This window comes from Tachyglossus aculeatus, chromosome 17 (genome assembly GCF_015852505.1).
Source record: "Tachyglossus aculeatus isolate mTacAcu1 chromosome 17, mTacAcu1.pri, whole genome shotgun sequence".
NCBI lineage: Eukaryota > Metazoa > Chordata > Mammalia > Monotremata > Tachyglossidae > Tachyglossus > Tachyglossus aculeatus.
The window spans coordinates 33,707,424-33,728,823 of NC_052082.1; the positions used below are offsets into that span (position 1 = coordinate 33,707,424).

At 46.2% G+C, this 21,400-nt stretch overlaps 1 protein-coding gene across 5 annotated transcripts in view; it reads left to right on the forward strand.

Moving 5' to 3' along the window:
• The first annotated feature begins 1,332 nt into the window (after positions 1-1,332).
• RBM26 (RNA binding motif protein 26) overlaps positions 1,333-21,400 on the forward strand; it is an 89,808-nt gene continuing 69,740 nt past the window's right edge. For 3 of the 5 annotated variants that reach the window (XM_038758897.1, XM_038758900.1, XM_038758899.1), the window contains exon 1: positions 1,333-1,445. In XM_038758897.1, the coding sequence (XP_038614825.1) occupies positions 1,375-1,445 (71 nt within the window). In that variant the 5' untranslated portion in view covers positions 1,333-1,374. The remainder of the gene's footprint in view (positions 1,446-21,400) is intronic. The other 2 variants (XM_038758898.1, XM_038758901.1) reach the window with 1 other exon arrangement.

Consider the following 21,400-nt stretch of genomic DNA (forward strand, 5'->3'; position numbering starts at 1 on the left):
TAGTAATAAGGATAACGGCATTTGTTGGACATTTTGACCTTCAGCGGTTCTCGTAGCGATGGAATGATTTCTTAATGGTGTAATAGCAAATAATAACGGCCTTTGTTAACAGCCATTTTGACCCTCGCCGGCTGCCGTAGCCGTGCAGCTACGTCAACACCCAATCAGTCCGATCGAATGATGTGTTAATAGTGTGATTAATAATAATGATAACGCCATTTGTTAAGAGGCATTTTGACCTTCGGCGGCTCCCGTAGCGATTGAATGCTTTGTTAACGGTGTAATAGTAAATAATGGTAACGGCATTCGTTGAGAGCCATTTTGGTAGTAACGATGCTAACAGCGTTTGTTAAGAGGCATTTTGACCTTCGGCGGCTCCCGTAGCGATTGAATGATTTCTTAATGGTGTAATAGTAATAAGGATAACGGCATTTGTTGAGAGCCATTTTGACCCTCGCCGGCTGCCGTAGCCGCGCAGGCACGTCAGCACCCAATCAGTTCGATCGAATGATGTGTTAATGGTGTGATTAATAATAATGATAACGGCATTTAAGAGGCATTTTGACCTTCGGCGGCTCCCGTAGCTGTTGAATGATTTCTTAGTGGTGTAATAGTAATAAGGATAACGGCATTTGTTGGGAGCCATTCTGACGCTCCGTCAGCCCCCAATCGGCACGATCGAACGATTTGCTAACGGTGTAATAATAATAACAACGATAACGGCATTTGTCGGGAGCCATTCTGACGCTCCGTCAGCCCCCAATCGCTACGATCGAACGATTTGCTAACGGTGTAATAATAATAACGATAACGTCATTTGTCGAGCCATTCTGACGCTCCGTCAGCCCCCAATCGATACGATCGAACGATTTGCTAACGGTGTAATAATAATAACGATAACGTCATTTGTCGAGCCATTCTGACTCTACGTCAGCCCCCAATCGATACGATCGAACGGTTTGCTAATGGCGTCACAGTAACGATTTTGACGTTCGGCGGCTACGTCAGCGCCCGATCAGTACGATTTGCTAACGGCGTTTGTCGGGGGCCGTTTTGGCCCCCGGCGGCCGCCGTAGCGGCGCGGCGGGCGCCATCTTTGACCCTCGGCGGCCGCCGTAGCGGCTCCGCGGAGAGGAGGCTGGTGTTCCCGCCCTTGGCTTCCCAGCAGGCCCCGCGGCCCTCGCGAGAGCGGGCGGCGGGTCTCGCGCGCGCGCTGGGGCCCGGCCGCCATCTTGTCGGGGCGCTGAGGGCCGCGGGCGTCGGCGGGCCGGGACGACCCCCCCTCACGGGCCCGGCCGGGGTTGGGGACCCCCCTGCACCCCCCGACAGCCCCCCAAAACCCTCACACCCCCCCCGAGGACCGGCCAGACCCGGATGGTGGCGAAAATGATCATCGAAAACTTCGAGGCGCTCAAGTCGTGGCTCAGCAAGACCCTGGAGCCCATGTGAGTGTGTGTGTGTGTGTGTCTCTTCAGTCCTATCAATCAATCAATCATCGTATTTATTGAGCTTCTATTGTGTGAGAATATCACCCTATTTTACTTGTACGTATGTATTCTATTTATTTTATCTTGTTAGCATGTTTGGTTTTGTTCTCTGTCTCCCCCTTTTCGACTGTGAGCCCACTGTTGGGTAGGGACTGTCTCTATAGGTTGCTAACTTGGGTGCAGATATTACTCTATTTATTTTACTTGTACCTATCTATTCTATTTATTTTATTTTGTTAGTATGTTTGGTTTTGTTCTCTGTCTCCCCCGTTTAGACTGTGAGCCCACTGTTGGGTAGGGACTGTCTCTAGATGTTGCCAACTTGTACTTCCCAAGCGCTTAGTCCAGTGCTCTGCACACAGTAAGCGCTCAATAAATATGATTGATGATGATGATGATGATGATTTATCTTGTACATATCTATTCTATTTATTTTATTTTGTTAGTATGTTTGGTTTAGTTCTCTGTTTCCCCCTTTTAGACTGTGAGCCCACTGTTGGGTAGGGACTGTCTCTATAGGCTGCCGACTTGGGTGCAAATATTACTGTATTTATTTATTTTACTTGTACCTATCTATTCTATTTATTTTCTTTTATTAGTATGTTTGGTTTAGTTCTCTGTTTCCCCCTTTTAGACTGTGAGCCCACTGTTGGGTAGGGACTGTCTCTATAGGTTGCCAACTTGGGTGCAGATATTACTCTATTTATTTTACTTGTACCTATCTATTCTATTTATTTTATTTTGTTAGGATGTTTGGTTTTGTTCTCTGCCTCCCCCTTTTCGACTGTGAGCCCACTGTTGGGTAGGGACTGTCTCTATAGGTTGCCAACTTGGGTGCAGATATTACTCTATTTATTTTACTTGTACCTATCTATTCTATTTATTTTATTTTGTTAGTATGTTTGGTTTTGTTCTCTGTCTCCCCCTTTTAGAGTGTGAGCCCACTGTTGGGTAGGGACTGTCTCTAGATGTTGCCAATTTGTACTTCCCAAGCGCTTAGTACAGTGCTCTGCACACAGTAAGTGCTCAATATATACGATTGATGATGATGATTTATTTTACTTGTCCATATCTATTCTATTTATTTTATTTTGTTAGTATGTTTGGTTTTGTTCTCCGTCCCCCCCTTTTAGACTGTGAGCCCGCTGTTGGGTAGGGACTGTCTCTAGATGTTGCCAATTTGTACTTCCCAAGCGCTTAGTACAGTGCTCTGCACACAGTAAGTGCTCAATATGTACGATTGATGATGATGATTTATTTTACTTGTCCATATCTGTTCTATTTATTTTATTTTGTTAGTATGTTTGGTTTTGTTCTCTGTCTCCCCCTTTTAGACTGTGAGCCCGCTGTTGGGTAGGGACTGTCTCTATAGGCTGCCGACTTGGGTGCAAATATTACTGTATTTATTTATTTTACTTGTACCTATCTATTCTATTCATTTTATCTTGTTAGTATGTTTGGTTTTGTTCTCCGTCCCCCCCTTTTAGACTGTGAGCCCGCTGTTGGGTAGGGACTGTCTCTAGATGTTGCCAATTTGTACTTCCCAAGCGCTTAGTCCAGTGCTCTGCACACAGTAAGCGCTCAATAAATACGATTGATGATGATGATGATGATGATTTATTTTACTTGTCCATATCTATTCTGTTTATTTTATCTTGTTAGTATGTTTGGTTTTGTTCTCCGTCTCCCCCTTTTAGACTGTGAGCCCACGGTTGGGTAGGGGCCGTCTCTAGATGTTGCCGACTTGGGTGCAAATATTACTCTATTTTACTTGTACCTATTCATTCTATTTATTTTATTTTGTTAATATGTTTGGTTTTGTTCTCTATCTTCCCCCTTCTAGACCGTGAGCCCACTTTTGGGTAGCGACTGTCTCTACATGTTGCCAACTTGGACTTCCCAAGCGCTTAGTACAGTGCTCTGCGCACAGTAAGCGCTCAGTAAATACGATTGATGATGATGATGATTTGTTTTACTTGTCCATATCTATTCTATTTATTTTATCTTGTTAGTATGTTTGGTTTTGTTCTCTGCCTCCCCCCTTTTAGACTGTGAGCCCACTGTTGAGTAGGGACTGTCTCTATGTGTTGCCAACTTGGGTGCAAATACTACTCTATTTATTTTACTTGTCCATATCTATTCTATTTATTTTATTTTGTTAGCATGTTTGGTTTAGTTCTCTGACTCCCCCTTTTAGACTGTGAGCCCACTGTTGGGTAGGGACTGTCTCTAGATGTTGCCAACTTGGACTTCCCAAGCGCTTAGTCCAGTGCTCTGCACACAGTAAGCGCTCAATAAATATGATTGATGATGATGATGATGATTTATCTTGTACATATCTATTCTATTTATTTTATTTTGTTAGTATGTTTGGTTTAGTTCTCCGTCTCCCCCTTTTAGACTGTGAGCCCACTGTTGGGTAGGGACTGTCTCTATATGTTGCCGACTTGGACTTCCCAAGCGCTTAGTCCAGTGCTCTGCACACAGTAAGCGCTCAATAAATACGATTGATGATGATGATGATTTATTTTACTTGTCCATATCTATTCTATTTATTTTATTTCGTTAGTATGTTTGGTTTAGTTCTGTCTCCCCCTTTTCGACTGTGAGCCCACTGTTGGGTAGGGACTGTCTCTAGATGTTGCCAACTTGGGTGCAAATATTACTCTATTTATTTATTTTACTTGTACCTATCCATTCTATTTATTTTATCTTGTTAGTATGTTTGGTTTTGTTCTCCGTCTCCCCCTTTTAGACTGTGAGCCCACTGTTGGGCAGGGACTGTCTCTATATGTTGCCAACTTGTACTTCCCAAGCGCTTAGTCCAGTGCTCTGCACACAGTAAGCGCTCAATAAATATGATTGATGATGATGATTTATTTTACTTGACCATATCTATTCTATTTATTTTATTTTGTTAGTATGTTTGGTTTAGTTCTCCGTCTCCCCCTTTTCGACTGTGAGCCCACTGTTGGGTAGGGACTGTCTCTATATGTTGCCGACTTGAATGCAAATATTACTCTATTTATTTTATTTGTACCTATCTATTCTATTTATTTTATCTTGTTAGTATGGTTCTGTTCTCTGTCTCCCCCTTTTAGACTGTGAGCCCACTGTTGGGTAGGGACTGCCGCTATGCGTTGCCAATTTGTACTTCCCAAGAGCTTAGTACAGTGCTCTGCACATAGTAAGTGCTCAATAAATATGATTGATGATGATGATTTATTTTACTTGACCATATCTATTCTATTTATTTTATTTTGTTAGTATGTTTGGTTTTGTTCTCTGTCTCCCCCTTTTCGACTGTGAGCCCACTGTTGGGTAGGGACTGCCGCTATATGTTGCCGACTTGGGTGCAAATATTACTCTATTTTACTTGTACCTATTCATTCTACTTATTTTATTTTGTTAGTATGTTTGGTTTTGTTCTCTGTCTCCCCCTTTTAGACTGTGAGCCCACTGTTGGGTAGGGACTGTCTCTAGATGTTGCCAACTTGTACTTCCCAAGCGCTTAGTACAGTGCTCTGCACACAGTAAGCGCTCAATAAATACGATTGAGTGATTGCAGAGCGCTGTACTAAGCGCTTGGGAAGTCCAAGTAGGCCACACATAGTCCCTACCCAACAGTGGGCTCACAGGCTAGAAGGGGGAGACAGAGAACAAAACCAAACATACTAACGAAATAAAATAAATAGAATAGATAGGTACAAGTAAAATAGAGTAATAAAAATGCACAAACATATCATCATCAATCGTATTTATTGAGCGCTTACTATGTGCAGAGCACTGTACTAAGCGCTTGGGAAGTCCAAGTAGGCCACAGTCTAAAAGGGGGGAGACAGACAACAAAACCAAACATACTAACAAAGTGAAATAAATAGAATAGATAGGTACAAGTAAAATAGAGTAATAAAAATGCACAAACATATATACCTATATATATAGGTATATATGTTTGTACATATTTATTACTCTATTTTACTTGTACCTATCTATTCTACTTATTTATTGTTGAAACCCAGTCCCCGACTCATTCATTCAGTCAGTCGTATTTATTGAGCGCCTACTGTGTGCAGAGCGCTTTACTAAGCGCTTGGGAAGTATAAGTAGGCCACACATAGTTCCTACCCAACAGTGGGCTCACAGGCTAGAAGGGGGGAGACAGAGAACAAAACCAAGCATACTAACGAAATGAAATAAATAGAATAGATAGGGACAAGTAAAATAAATAGAGTAATAAAAATGCAAACATATATACCTGTATATATGTTTGTATGTATTTATTACTCTATTTATTTATTTATTTTACTTGTACCTATCTATTCTACTTATTTATTGTCAAAACCCAGTCCCCGACTCATTCATTCAGTCAGTCGTATTTATTGAGCGCCTACTGTGTGCAGAGCGCTGTACTAAGTGCTTGGGAAGTCCAAGTAGGCCACACACAGTCCCTACCCAACTGTGGGCTCACAGTCTAAAAGGGGGGTGACAGAGAACAAAACCAAACATACTAACAAAATAAAATAAATAGAGTAGATAGGTACAAGTAAAATAGAGTAATAAAAATGCACAAACATATCATCAATCGTATTCATTGAGCGCTTACTATGTGCAGAGCACTGTACTAAGCGCTTGGGAAGTACAAATTGGCAACATATATACCTGTATATATGTTTGTACATATCTATTACTCTATTTGTTTATTTTACTTGTACCTATCTATTCTACTTATTTGTTGTTGAAACCCAGTCCCCGACTCATTCGTTCATTGTCGTATTTATTGAGCGCCTACTGTATGCAGAGCACTGTACTAAGCGCTTGGGAAGCCCAAGTTGGCCACACACAGTCCCTACCCAACAGCGGACTCACAGACTAAAAGGGGGGAGACAGACAACAAAACCAAACACATTAACAAAGTGAAATAAATAGAATAGATTGTTACAAGTAAAATAGAGTAATAAAAATACACAAACATATATACCTGTATATATGTTTGTACATATTTATTACTCTATTTTACTTGTATCTATCCTACTTATTTTGCTAGTAGAATAGAGTAATAAAAATGCACAAACATATATGCATATATATGCCTGTATATATGTTTGTACACATTTATTACTCTATTTATTTTACTTGTACCTGTCTATTCTACTTATTTTATTTTGTTAGTATGTTTGGTTTTGTTCTCTGTCTCCCCCCCTTTTAGACTGTGAGCCCACTGTTGGGTAGGGACGGTCTCTGTATGTTGCCAATTTGTCCTTCCCAAGCGCTTAGTACAGTGCTCTGCACACAGTGAGCGCTCAATAAATACGATTGATGATGATGATGATATGTACAGGTGCTGTGGGGAAGGGGAAGGAGGTAAGACGGGGTGATGGAGAGGAAGGAAGGGGACCTGTCTGGGAAGGCCTCCCGGAGGAGGTGAGCTCTAGTGAGGTTACAGAATTAAAGCTCTGTTTGTTGAAGCCCAGTCCCCGACTCATTCATTCATTCAGTCGTATTTATTGAGCACCTACTGTGTGCAGAGCACTGGACTAAGCGCTTGGGAAGCCCAGGTAGGCCACACACAGTCCCTACCCAACAGCGGGTTCACAGTCTAGAAGGGGGGAGACAGAGAACAAAACCAAACATAGTGACGAAATGAAATAAATAGAATAGATAGGTACAAGTAAAATAGAGTAATAAAAATGTACAAGCTACATATGTACAGGTGCTGTGGGGAAGGGAAGGAGGTAAGATGGGGGGGATGGAGAGGAGGACGAGGGGGAGAGGAAGGAAGGGGCTCAGTCTGGGAAGGCCTCCTGGAGGAGGTGAGCTCTCAGCAGGGCCTTGAAGGGAGGAAGAGAGCTAGCTTGGCGGGTGGGCAGAAGGAGGGTATCGTGTTTATTGAGCGCTTACTGTGTGCAGAGCACTGGACTAAGCGCTTGGGAAGTCCAAGTTGTCAACATATAGAGACGGTCCCTACCCAACAGCGGGCTCACAGTCTAGAAGACTCCGCCGGGCCCGACCCTGGGTGAAGCGCTGTGGCGAGCGCCAGGACCCGAGGGACCGGTCCTCTCCCCAGCGCTCTGCGCACAGTCAGCGCCCTGTCATCAGTACGACTCACTGACTTCTTAATACTATAATGATAATGATGATGGCAATTGTGAAGCGCTCACTATGTGCAAAACACTGTTCCAAGTGTCCTCTCCCCAGCGCTCTGCGCACGGTCAGCGCCCCGTCATCAGTGCGACTGATTGATTTGCTAATAGTGTAATAATAATAGTAATAATGGTATTTGTTAAGGGGTTACTATGTGCAAAGCACTGCTCCAAGTGTCCTCTCCCCAGTGCTCTGCGCACAGTCAGCGCCCCGTCATCAGTACGACTCAGCTTGTTAATAGTATAATAACATCATCATCATCAATAGTATTTATTGAGCGCTTACTATGTGCAGAGCACTGTACTAAGCGCTTGGGAAGTACAAATTGGCAACATATAGAGACAGTCGCTACCCAACAGTGGGCTCACCGTCTAAAAGGGGGAGACAGAGAACAAAACCAAACATACTAACAAAATAAAATAAATAGAAAAGATATGTACAATTTAAATAAATAGAGTAAAAAAATGTACAAACATATATACATATATACAGATATATATATATATATAAAAACAATGATGATGGCAATTGTTAAGCGTTCACTATTTGCAAAGCACTGTTCCAAGTGTCCTCTGCGCCCAGTCAGCGCTCCATCAATGCGATTGAATGATTTGTTAATCGTGTAATAATGATAATGGTATTTGTTAAGCTCTCACTATGTGCAAAGCACTGTTCCAAGTGTCCTCTCCCCAGCGCTCTGTGCACGGTCAGCACCCTGTCATCAATACGACCGATTGACTTGTTAATAGTATGATAATAATGATGATGGCAATTGTTAAGCGCTCACTATGTGCAAAGCACTGTTCCAAGTGTCCTCTGCGCCCGGTCAGCGCTCCATCAGTGCGATTGAATGATTTGTTAATAGTGTGATAATGGTATTTGTTAAGCTCTCACTTTGTGCAAAACACTGTTCCAAGTGTCCTCTCCTCAGCGCTCTGTGCACGGTCAGCACCCTGTCATCAATACGACTGCTTGATTTGCTAATAGTGTAATAATAATAGTAATAATGGTATTTGTTAAGCGCTCACTAGGTTGAAAACACTGTTCCAAGTGTTCTCTCCACAGCGCTCTGTGCACAGCGCCCCATCATCAATGCGACTGATAGATTTGCTAATAGTGTAATAATAATAGTAATAATAGTATTTGTTAAGGGGTTACTATGTGCAAAGCACTGTTCCAAGTGTCCTCTCCCTGCACTCTGTACACAATCAGCGCCCCGTCATCAGTACAACTCGTTGACTTGTTAATAGTATAATAATAATGATGGTGGCAATTGTTAAGCGCTCACTGTGTGCAAAACACTGTTCCAAGTGTCCCCTCCCCAGCGCTGTACGCACGGTCAGCGCCCTGTCATCAATACGACTGATTGATTTGCTAATAGTATAATAATAATAGTAATAATGGTATTTGTTAAGGGGTTACTATGTGCAAAGCACTGTTCCAAGTGTCCTCTCCCCAGCATTCTGCACAGGGTCAGCGCCCCGTCATCAATACGACTGCCTGATTTGCTAATAGTGTAATAATAATAGTAATAATGGCATTTAAGTGCTCACTATGTGCAAAGCACTGTTCCGAGTGTCCTCTTCCCAGCGCTCTGTGCATGGTCAGCACTCAGTCAGTACGATTGAATGATTTGTTAATAGTGTAATAATGATAATGGTATTTGTTAAGCGCTCACTATGTGCAAAGCACTGTTCCAAGTGTCCTCTCCCCAGCGCTCTGCGCACAGTCAGCGCTCCATCAATGTGATTGAATGATTTGTTAATAGTGTAATAATGATGATGGCATTTGCTAAGCGCTTACTATGTGCAAAGCACTGTTCTGAGTGTCCTCTCCCCAGCGCTGTGCGCATGGTCAGTGCTCAATCAATACGACTGAATGATTTGTTAATAGTGTAATAATGATAATGGCATTTTTTAAGCGCTTACTTTGTGCAAAGCACTGTTCCAGTGTCCTCTCCCCAGTGCTCTGCACACGGTCAGCGCTCCATCAAGACGATTGAGTGATTTGTTAATAGTGTAATAGTAATAATGTAATGGCATTTGTTAAGCGCTTACTGTGTGCAGTGCACTGTTCCAAGTGTGCTGTCCCCAGCGCTCTGCGCACGGCCAGCGCTCCATCAGTATGATTGAATAATAATCATAATAATAATAGTAATAATAATGGTATTTGTTAAGCACTTACTATGTGCCAGCACTGTTCTAAGCGCTGGGGTAGATACAAAGTATCATGGGGCTCACAGTCTTAATCTCCATTTTACAGGTGAGGGAACTGAGGCACAGGGAAGTGAAGCGACTTGCCCAAGGTCACACAGCAGACACGTGGCGGAGCCGGGGTTTGAGCCCATGACCTCTGACTCCAAAGCCCGGGCTCTTTTCCACTGAGCCACGCTGCTTCTCTGAATGATTGAATGATTTGTTAATAGTGTGATAGTGATGATGGCATTTGTTCCGTGCTTACTATGTGCGAAGCACTGTTCCAAGTCTGCTCTCCCGAGCGCTTAGGTCATTGCTTTGCACACAGCAAGCATTCAATAAGTACAATTGAATGGTTCGTTGATAGCGTCCTCTCCCAAGCGCTTCGTCCAGTGCCGTGCTCACGGTAAGCTCTCCGTAAATATGATTAATTTGTTAAAAATGTCCTCTCCCAAGTGCTTAGGCCAGTGCCCTGCACACAGTAAGCACTCAATCAATACAATTGAATGATTTGTTAATAGCGTCCTCTCCCAAGCGCTCAATCCAGTGCTCTGCACGCATTAAGCGCTCAATCAGTGCGATTGAGTGATTTGTTAATAGCGTTGTACATATCTATTCTACTTATTTTATTTTGTTAGTATGTTTGGTTTTGTTCTCCGTCCCCCCCTTTTAGACTGTGAGCCCACTGTTGGGTAGGGACCGTCTCTAGATGTTGCCAATTTGTACTTCCCAAGCGCTTAGTACAGTGCTCTGCACACAGTAAGCGCTCAATAAATACGATTGATGATGATGGTAATAATAGTAACGGCATTTGTTAAGCGCTTATGTGCAAAGCACTGTTCTAAGTGACCCGTCCCCAGCGCTCTGCACACTGTAAGTGCTCCATAAATACGATTGAATGATTTGTTGCTAGTGTAATAATGATAATGATAATAATGGCATTCGTTAAGCGCTATGTGCAAAGCACTGTTCTCCCAAGTGCTTAGGCCAGTGCTCTGTACAGTCAGCGCTCAATCAGTACGATTAAATGACTTGTTAATAGTGTCCTCTCCCAAGCGCTTAGTCCAGCGCCCTGCACACAGCGCTCAGTCAGTACTGTTGAATAAGCAATAAGCAGACACATTCCTGCCCACAGCGGGCTCACAGCCTAGAAGGAGGGAGACGGGCATCAAAACAAGTAAACATTCATTCAATCGGATTGATTCATCAATCATCATCAATCGTATTTATTGAGCGCTTACTATGTGCAGAGCACTGTACTAAGCGCTTGGGAAGTACAAATTGGCAACACATATAGAGACAGTCCCTACCCAACAGTGGGCTCACAGTCTAAAAGGGGGAGACAGAGAACAAAACCAAACATACCAACAAAATAAAATAAATAGGATAGATATGTACAAGTAAAATAAATAAATAAATAGAGTAATAAATATGTACAAACATATATACAGGTGCTGTGGGGAAGGGAAAGAGGTAAGATGGGGGGATGGAGAGGGGGACGAGGGGGAGAGGAAGGAAGGGGCTCAGTCTGGGAAGGCCTCCTGGAGGAGGTGAACTCTCAGCAGGGCCTTGATTGAGCGCTTACTGTTTGCAGAGCACTGGACTAAGCGCTTGGAAAGTACAATTCATTCATTCAATCGTTATTATTAATAATAATAATAACAGTGGCATTCATTAAGCGCTTACTACATGCAAAGCACTGTTCTAAGCGCCGGGGAGGTTACAAGGTGGTCAGGTTGTCCCACGGGGGGCTCACGGTCTTAATCCCCATTTTACAGATGGGGTAACTGAGGCCCAGAGAAGTGAAGTGACTCGCCCAGAGTCACGCAGCCGACAAGTGGCGGAGCCGGGATTTGAACCCATGACCTCGGACTCCAAAGCCTGTGCTCTTTCCACTGAGCCACGCTGCTTTACTGAGCGCTTACTGTGTGCAGAGCACCGGACTAAGCGCTTGGGAAGTCCAAATCGGCAACGTTTAGAGACGGTCCCTACCCAGCAATGGGCTCACAGTCTAGAAGGGGGAGGCAGACGACAAAACAAAACGATGATGTCAAAAGAGACAGGCATCAATAGCATCAATATCAAAGAATTATTGATAGATGCTTATCGTTAATATAGAGTGATAAATACATACCTATGTGCACAGGTGCTCTGGGGGGAGAGAAAAGGGAACGAGTCGGGGTGAGGAGGAGCAGAGGAAGTGGGGTCAGTCTGGGAAGGCTTCCTGGAGGAGGTGAGCCTTCATTAGGGCTCTGAAATGGGGAAGTGTGACTGTTTGGCCGATTTTTCCTCTCTCCGGACCGGGCCCTGCCCTAAACGCCAGGCTCCCCCTCCACCTAATCAGCTTGGGCGCGGTCCACGTCCAACCCCGGGTGCCCAGGCTGCGGCCCCGTTCTGCAGACGGGGGACCCGAGGCATGGAGGAAGTGAAAAGACTCGCCCCGGGTCACCCGGCAGGCGGGGGGCGGGATTAGAACCCAGGCCCTCCCGTCCCCTCCTCTCCCTCCTCCCCGCCAGGCGCACTTTCCACTCACGAGGCCACGCTGCTTCTCCGGCCAAGGGCCAAAGTCCGTTATTCCCCCCGGGGAAGTAAAGCAGGGCTCACTTGAAAACCCTGTTGGACTTTACCGCGCATTGGGTGCCTTGAAATTCCCCACCCCTCCCCGTGGAGGGATTTCTGTGCCTGCCTTTTCCCTACCACCCGTCCACCCACCCATCCACCCCCGCAGTTATCCATTTGTTCCTGTAAATCCGCTTTTTGGGATCCTCTGAATTCTCACGGGTCGTGTGGCAAACCCCTCTTCTCACCTCCAACCTCCAGGAGTTCACTGAATGGGAAAAATGCTTCCTTATCGCTGTTCTCATAGCTACTGTCGGGGCCGGGTCGTCAGAGGACTCGGGGTCTAATCCCGGCCCCGCGTTTATCTGCTGTGCGAGCTTGGGCGAGTCGCTTCACTTCTCTGGGCCCCAGCGACCTCGTCTGTAAAAGGGGGATTAAGAACTGTGAGCCCCATGTGGGACAACCCGATTGCCTTGTATCTACCCCAGCACTTAACGAATACCACCATTATCTATTATATTCATTCATTCATTCAATCGTATTGATTGAGCGCTTACTGTGTGCAGAGCACTGTACTAAGCAGTGGGAAGTACAAGTCGGCAGCATATAGAGGCGGTCCCTACCCAACAGCGGGCTCACAGTCTAGAAAGGGGAGACAGGCAACACAACAAATTAACAAAATAAAATAATTAGTAGGTGCCCAGCACTGTTCCAAGCAAAGGTGTTAGGTAACAAGGTTTATCAGTTTGGGCACAGTCCTGCAGTGGGGCCTATGGGCTCGGAGGGAGTCGGGTTTAATCCCCATTTTGTAGATGAGGAAACTGAGGCACAGAGAAGCTAAGTCACGCGCCCGGAAGTCGCACGGCGGGCAGTCGGCGGAGCCGGGATGAGAACGTAGGATCCCAGGGCCGTGCGCTCTCTACTAGGCCGCACCGCTTCCTCTTCTCTCATCGGTGTGACGTGGAGCGGTCCGTGTCTTGGGGTACGGTTGGGCTGGCCAAGGGACTAGGACGCACGGGGTCTCTGAGCTAAACGAGGAGAAGTAATGGAGATCATCGTTTTAAAAGTACTGCATCAAAGAAATAGGCTCGAGCAAGACCAGACTCTTCAGGGCCCACTCAGGACTGGTTTAGTTTAAAGTCAGTAGTAGTAATAATAAAAAAAAGTGATATTTAAGTGCTTAGTATGTGCCAGGCACTGTACTAAGCCTTGGGGCAGATACAAGGTGATGCATTGAGCGCAATCCCACTCCCGCATGGCACGCTCGCGGTCTTAATCCCCATTTTACCCGATGCGGTAATTGAGGCACAGAGAAGTTAAGCGGCCTGCCTGAGGTCGCACAGCAGCCGAGCGGCAGAGTTGGGATTAGAACTCAGATCCTTCTGACACCCAGGCCCCGCCGTGCTCCATCCACTAGGCCACGCTGCTTCAGTAAGTCATTCGGTAAGTAAGTTTTAGACTGTGAGCCCACTGTTGGGTAGGGACTGTCTCTATATGTTGCCAATTTGTACTTCCCAAGCGCTTAGTACAGTGCTCTGCACGTAGTAAGCGCTCAATAAATACGATTGATGTTGATTCAACGGATTAAAATGAAGAGGTGAAAAATCCAGGCGCCGCCGTGTCGAGTGCCGTGTTGTTTAAAGGGAAGTCACGTAGCCTGTGCACCTGTTGAAATACCCGCTGACCAGTTTTTGCCAGAGGAGCAAAGTAACTCGGGTGAGATCAGGCCAAAACCTGTGCTAATAGAGGACACACGACATTTTTGGTTTACCAGGACTTGCTTTTGTTCAGTTTCCTTACCTCACGGTGCCTCTCAGCCTTACAATTTCCTACCCCGCTATAAATGAAAGTCACTCTTGAGGGTGCTTTCCCTTGCTTTTTAACTTCAGCCCAGCGTGTTTCCCCGAGCGAGGTATCCAGTTAAACATCTGAACAGTTGACCGACCGGCCTCGTGGTTCCCGGAACGGTCCCTTTGTGGTAGCCGATGAGTGAATGTCATTAATCAAGCATTTACAGGGCTTAGCACCAGATAGGGGCCAAATCGCTTGTAAGTAAGCGCTCAATAAATACGATTGAATGAATTATTTGGGAGCCCGTCCCGGGATTCAGACCCACCAGGGCCTCACAGTGTACGGAGGGCGATGGGGAAGGAAAGACACCCAGATAAAGATCAGCAGTTTAGATGAAATGGACAAAATTGACAGCTGAATATCCCGTGGCTGCTACTGTAGCCAGTCACATCCCCCAATTCTTCTCCTCCTCTTCCTCCTCCTCCTCCTCCTCCCAGCCCAAGCGCACCTTATGTTCTAAGGCCTGGTAGCTCCCGACCGTCTGAAGACTAGGAAGATGAGTTCATTCGTCCCTCCCGAAGCCGAACTCCAAAATGCAGCGTTTCAGAAGCAGTGTAAATTTCAGATAAAAAAAAAAAATCTCTTCTATTCGAGAATTTCCAGCTAAGCAGTAAGGGGAGACGCTTTCTTGAGAAGTATTAGGTCTCTGATCAGACTTGAAAAATCCCCTTGACCCGCCTGAAGGTCAGAAAGTTACTACTGCTTTGTTGAAGATGTGGTTGCAGTTCGTTCAGTGTGTTAACTCGAGGATCGATACAGTTGGATGCATCGTCTTTCCCTTAGACAATTAATTTCAAACTTCAAAGTGGGGACCGTAGAATTTAGTGTCATTGAACAGGAATCATCTTTTTGCAATAAGAGTTATTGTTTAATCGTCAGGACGTATTCTCTTTATCACCAAGCCGAAATCAATTTCGGAATAAAGAACGCGGAGGAACCCATTTAAGAATTGGGCCTCTCTGTGAAAGTACTTTTTTTAACGTCAACGATAATGACGTTACTCTTCTACAGTACTTTTCTTTGTATCATATGTTGCCTATAGATAACCAATGCCACTTTCCTGCTTTATTCAGCTTGTTCTCCAAGAATTGATTTGGGGGGCTAAAATACGGGATCCATGTAGGTGGAAAAGTATTTGACACTTGGTTCGAAGCTTTGATGCATTTCATTGTTGAACTGGAATATCAAGAACCTTACAAATGCTTGCTAACCCAAAACTTAGAAGGCGAGTAAGTCACGCGGGGCAAAAGCAATGAAACCGATGAACCAAAAGTCCTTTTTGGGCTTTTCCACTTTTTGAGAGTCAGTTATCAGATCATGTCATCCTTCAGCTAAAATAGCTGGCCACTGATTTTGCCCCTGCCGTAGGAAGCCGCAGACCTGGAGCTGCGAGGGTGACTTCATTTGCCACCGTCACTTCTTGCGTCGCAGGAATAACCATGGTAGCTAGCCCGACTTGTCTCTCGGAGCCAGAAAGGGGCTGGAGGTAGATCCAAGGTGGCAGCTCTACTCCTCGCCCTATACCAGCCATATGGGGTCTTTGCCTGAGCGAATCCCATCATCAGTCAATCGATGGCATTTATTGAGTGCTTACTCTGTACAGAGCACTGTACTAAGCAGGTGAGACAGTACAGTGCAATAGCGTTGGTAGGCCGGATCCTATTAGCCCAGGGCTCTGGTTATCCTCAAGCGACCTTCTATCCTTACTTTATAGGTGGAAATGATCAAAGCGAATAGATTTTTATCTCTAATTTAAACTGCTTCTGAAGGGGTGCATTTTGGAGTTCAGCTTCTGAAAGAACAAAATGAACTCATCCATGTAGACATCTCTACTTGGATGTCCTGCCGTCACCTCAAATTTAACCTGTCCAAAACAGAACTCCGTATCTTCCCACCCACCCTGACTTTCTGTAGACAGCCCCCGCCGCCCTTCCTGTCTCACAAGCCTGTAACCTCGGCGTTATCCTTGACTCCTCTCTCTCATTCAACCCACATATTCCATCTGTCACTAAATCCCGTCGGCACAACCTGCACAACGTGGCTAAAATCCGTCCTTTCCCCTCCATCCAAACTGCTACCACGTTAATCCAAGCACTCATCGTGTCCCGTCTCGATTACGGTATCAGCCCCCTTGCTGACCTCCCTGCCTCCGGTCCATACTTGACCCTGCTGCCCGGATCATTTTTCTACAAAAACCTCCTGGCCACGTTTTCCTATTCCTCCTGAGGGCTTAGTCTGGGAAGTCCTCTTGGAAGAGATAGAATTTTAATATGGCTTGGAGGGTTCTGGAAGAGTGGTGTCTCTTGGCTGTAAACCAGGAGGGAGCTCCAGGCTGGGGGGAGGATATGGACAAGGGGTCAGCAGCAGGATGGATTCGAGGTAGAGGAGACTGGGTCAGAGGAGCGGAGTGTGCGGCCTGGATGGGGGTAGGATCAATCAGTCTGTCATATTGGAGTGCCAGCTGCGTGCAGAGCACCGTATTAAGCGTTTTGGCGAGTACAACCCATCAATATGACATATTCCCTGCCCACAAGGAGCTTAGAGTCCAGAGGGGGAGAGAGAACTCAATATGAATAAGTAAATTATAGTTATGCACATAAGAGCCGTGGGGCTGAGGGGGGAGAGAGGAAGTCAGGACTTTGTCATGAAAGACCTCTTGCCGTCGTTAAGGGTTTGAAGGTGGGGAGAGTCATTGTTTGTCGGATACAAAAAGAGGGGCCGTGTTCCAGGCCCTCCCTGGAGATGGGAGGTTAGGTGGACAGTCGTATTTACTGGGCGCTTACCGTGTGCCAAGTGCTGTAATAATAATAATGGCATTTATTAAGCGCTTACTATGTGCAAAGCACTGTTCTAAGCGCTGGGGAGGTTACAAGGTGATCAGGTTGTCCCACAGGGGGCTCACAGTCTTAATCCCCATTTTCCAGATGAGGTAACTGAGGCCCAGAGAAGTTAAGTGACTCGCCCAAAGTCACACAGCTGACAATTGGTGGAGCTGGGATTTGAACCCACGACCTCTGACTCCAAAGCCCGGGCTCTTTCCACAGAGCCACGCTGCCTGGGAGAGTGCTCTGCATACAGTAAGCGCTCAGTAAATACGATCGAATTGAATGAATGGGCACATAACCTGCCTACAAGGAGCTTACAGTCTAGGTAAGAGGGAAAGAGCTTAAGTTGATGATAAAGGAGTTTATCTGGCCCTTTCACCGGGCCATAGGATGAGCCGGGGTTGCTTTCGCCCTCTTCCCCGCTGTCGGTGGGGCAAGCTTTCCTCTTGCCCATAGCTCGGGGGTGGGTTATCCCTCCCCCCGGCTGTTGGGACACTGGAATCCCACGGGACTGGGAGCCTTCTTCTGGACCAGTTGCCGGACGGGGACTCGTGTAGGGACCCACGTACACTCTAAGCCTCCTCGCCTCAACTCTTCCGTGAACGGCGCCTGCAGATGGCCTGGGAGTGGACTTCTGAGATGGCAGAGAAGAAACAGGAGAAGGAAGGGATAAAACCGAAATAGGGGGGAGGAGTACAGGATGAAAGGTGAGGAAGGTAGAACAAAAAGACAGGAGGAGGGAGAGGGTGGCAAGAGGGAGTTTTATTTCTCCTGCGCTCATTTCCTTTTCGTGGTCTTCTGCGGACAGAGACTCACCTGTCATTTATCAGTCGCCGTCATTACCCTCCCGAGTGTCGATCATGTACAAGTGCTCTGGACCCAGGAGGAAGGGGAGGAGAAGGAGGTGGCATCCAAGGAATTAGCATTGTACTCTCTGACACATCACACCCTTCCTCTTATTCCTTCAGCACTGCTGCCACTACCCAGCTTGTCATTAATAGGCTGCGGGTTGTTTTGGGGCTGCCCTTGCCATGGCCCCCCGCTGTCCCACTATCAATCAGTCACTGGTACTAAATGCTTATGTGGGCAGAGCATTGTGCTAAGGGCTTGGGAGAGTACAGTGCAGAAGAATCTGTAGACATGGTCCGTTCCTGCAAGGATCTTACAGCCTACAGCGGGAGGGAGACAGACATAAATAATTAAGGGATAGGGGAAATAGTAGTGAGTATAAGAGGACCTAGATAAGTATTCTTCGGCCACTCCTAGCTTCCACAATCCCGTCTTCTATATAATAAAAGTAATAATTGAGGTATTAAGCGCCTTCTGTGTGCCAGGCGTCGCACTAAGCACTGGGGTGGTTACAAGCAGATTGGGTTGGACACAGTCCCTGTCCCATTTGGGGCTCACAGCCTTAACTCCCATTTTACCGATGAGGTAACTGAGGCACAGAGAAGTGAAGGGACTTACCCAAGGTCACCCAGCAGACAAGTGGGGAGCCTTCTGACTCCCTGGGCGGCGCTTGTGGTTGGCACATTTTACCTGCTTGCCAGTGAGGTAATCCAGGGTCAGTCAGTTGTGTTTATTGAGCACCCCTGGCTTTCAGAGCACCACACTCAGTTCTGCTGTAATGTGGGGTGATGTCAAGGTCGTGCCTACCAACTCATGTGGTAATCCGTCAGTCAGTGGTATTTATTGAGCACTTACAATGTGCAGAGCACCGTTCCAAGTGCTTCGGAGAGGACAGTACAACGGAATTAGCAGATACCTTCCCTGCCCTTGTGACTTTACAGTCTTAGAGGGCTATGTACATAATTGCTCACTCCATATTGTGTTCTCTCCTGTCTCTCCCCTGCCTGAAATCCCTTCCCGCCTCCCATCCGACAGATCGTCCTCTCCCCATCAATCAATCAGTCGGTATTATTTGTTGAGCGCCTGCTGTGTACATCACACTGTGTTAACTCCTTGGGGGGGGGTTCAGTATATCCCGGTCTTCAAAAAGCCTCTCTGAAACCACATCTCCTCTAGAAAGCCTTCCATGATGAAGGCAGTAAGCTCCCCTCTAGACTGCGGTGGTAGTTCTGGAAGTTCACCTTCCTCGCATTTCTCACGAACTCAAAGGACCTGAAAAACTTGGCCTCCCTCACGAAGCCCTCTGACATACTGGAAGGGGTGGAAACCTCTTGCTATTCCTCCTTGCAACTATGCCTTCACTTATCACCTCTCAAAATACATTTCCCTTAGATTTCATTGTGGTATTTATTCCTCAACGGCAAGACTTTAAGGGTTCAGGCCAAGTCTGTCTATATTAGGCTGTGCATCTAAGGAACCGAAGCTCGGTACGGGAAACCAACTGCTTTCTGATGATGAATCAATCAGTGGCGTTTATTGAGTGCTAAGTGCAGGGGACCGTACTAAGCGCTTGGGAGAGCTTAGTACAAATGCATTCTCTGCCCGTTAAGTGTGTACCGTCTAGAAGGTGTTTCCACCGACCAAGCACCTTTTAGAGTCCAAAATGTATGGAAAAAGTTTAAAGGCATTTTAATAGTGGAAGTCGCACTATTTAGGAAGTATTTATCTTGTGCAGAGCATTCCTAACCACGGAGGGAAAACTTTCTGGGTGAAAATTAGACATGCCAGGTATTGTCACATTACAGACAAGAGATGGTGGTGATGGTGAAGGATCCTGTTGGAAATAACGACCAAGCCTAAGTCTCTGACAAGTATCTGCATGAAGGGATTGATTATCGTGGTGGTGGTTAGTACTGTGGCATTGGCACTTTGAGTAAATCCGTGGTGCTGATTTAGGGCTTACTGTGTGCAGAACGCTGTGCTAAGTGTGTGGGAGAGAACAATACAATAGAGTTGGTAGAGCCGACTCCTAACCGCAAGGTGCTTACAGTCCAGAGGGAGAGACAGGCAGTAAAATAAATTCTGGACAGGTACATAAGTGCTGTGGGGCTGAGGGTGGGATGAATAAAGGGGACGATTCCAAGTGCCAGAGCAATTTGGAAGGAGAGAGACAGAATAGGGGAAATGAGGGCTTAGTTGGGGAAGGACTTTTGGAGGAGCTGTGATTTCAATAAGGCTTTGAAGTGAATCAGTCAGTGGTATTCAGTAAGTGCTTACTGTGTGCAGAACCTGGTGCTAGGTGCTTGGCAGAGTACAGTATTCATTCATTCATTCAGTTGTATGTATTGAGCGCTTACTGTGTGCAGAGCACTGTACTAAGCGCTTGGGAAGTACACGTCGGCAACAGATGGAGACCATCCCTAGACTCAGTCTAGAAGGGGGAGACAGACAACAAAACAAAACATGCAGACAGGTGTCAAAAGTCAGAACAAATAGATTTAAAGCTATATGCACATCTTTAACAAAATAAGTAGTAAATATGTACAAGTAAAATAAATAGAGTAATAAATCTGTACTAATATGTCTATACAGGTGCTGTGGGAAGGGGAAGGAGGTAGGGTGGCGGGGATGGGGAGGAGGAGGAGAGGAAGGAGGGGGCTCAGTCTGGGAAGGCCTCCTGGAGGAGGTGAACTGACAGATATGATAGACATAGTCCCTGCCCATAGCAAACTTACAGTCTAGAGGGGGAGGCAGGCAATAGAAACAAAATTATAGGTATGTACGTCAGCGCTCTGGGACGTGAAGGGGAAGGGAGGAGATGGGAATGGTGGTCTGTCTGGTACGGAGGGGGAGGGGATTCCAGCCCAGCGGGAGGACGTGAGCAAGGGGTTGGCGGCCGGATAGAACGGGCTAGCGGGGTTTCCTCTGGCCCAGGTGCTAGCCATGCTTTCTCTGGCCCAGGTGAATGGGTAGGCGGAGGCCCAGTGCCTTGTGAAATGCACAGGTTTGTCATGCGGAACCCGGTTTGGACCAAAGTGACCACAGCGTAATGCCACTTCTCTGCTGGAGTATCCTGACCAGCAGCTGCCGGTATATAATTTCCGTGAGACGGATGATGGGGTGAATATCATTTGCTGAACGAGTATGGATCCAAGTCCAGATCCTGTTTTCTTGACTTTCACATCAGAGTTGAGAATACCGCCATTTCCCCTACCTCTCAAACCTGAACTATGCCCTCCTTGACGCCTGCCTTTCTTTCAGTCCCCATTTTAAATCCGTCATCAAATCCTATCGGTTCGCCCTTCACACCAGCTCCTGAATTCCTCTTCTCACCAAGCAGAAATTCCTGGCCACTGGCTTTAAAGCACTCAATCCACTCCTTCCCACTCATCCCCGCTCTCCTCCCACTACACACCAACTGGCGTGCTTTGTCCCCTCTCATTCCAGCCTATTTACTCACTGTGTCTTGTTCTTGTCTGTCCCTCATTAT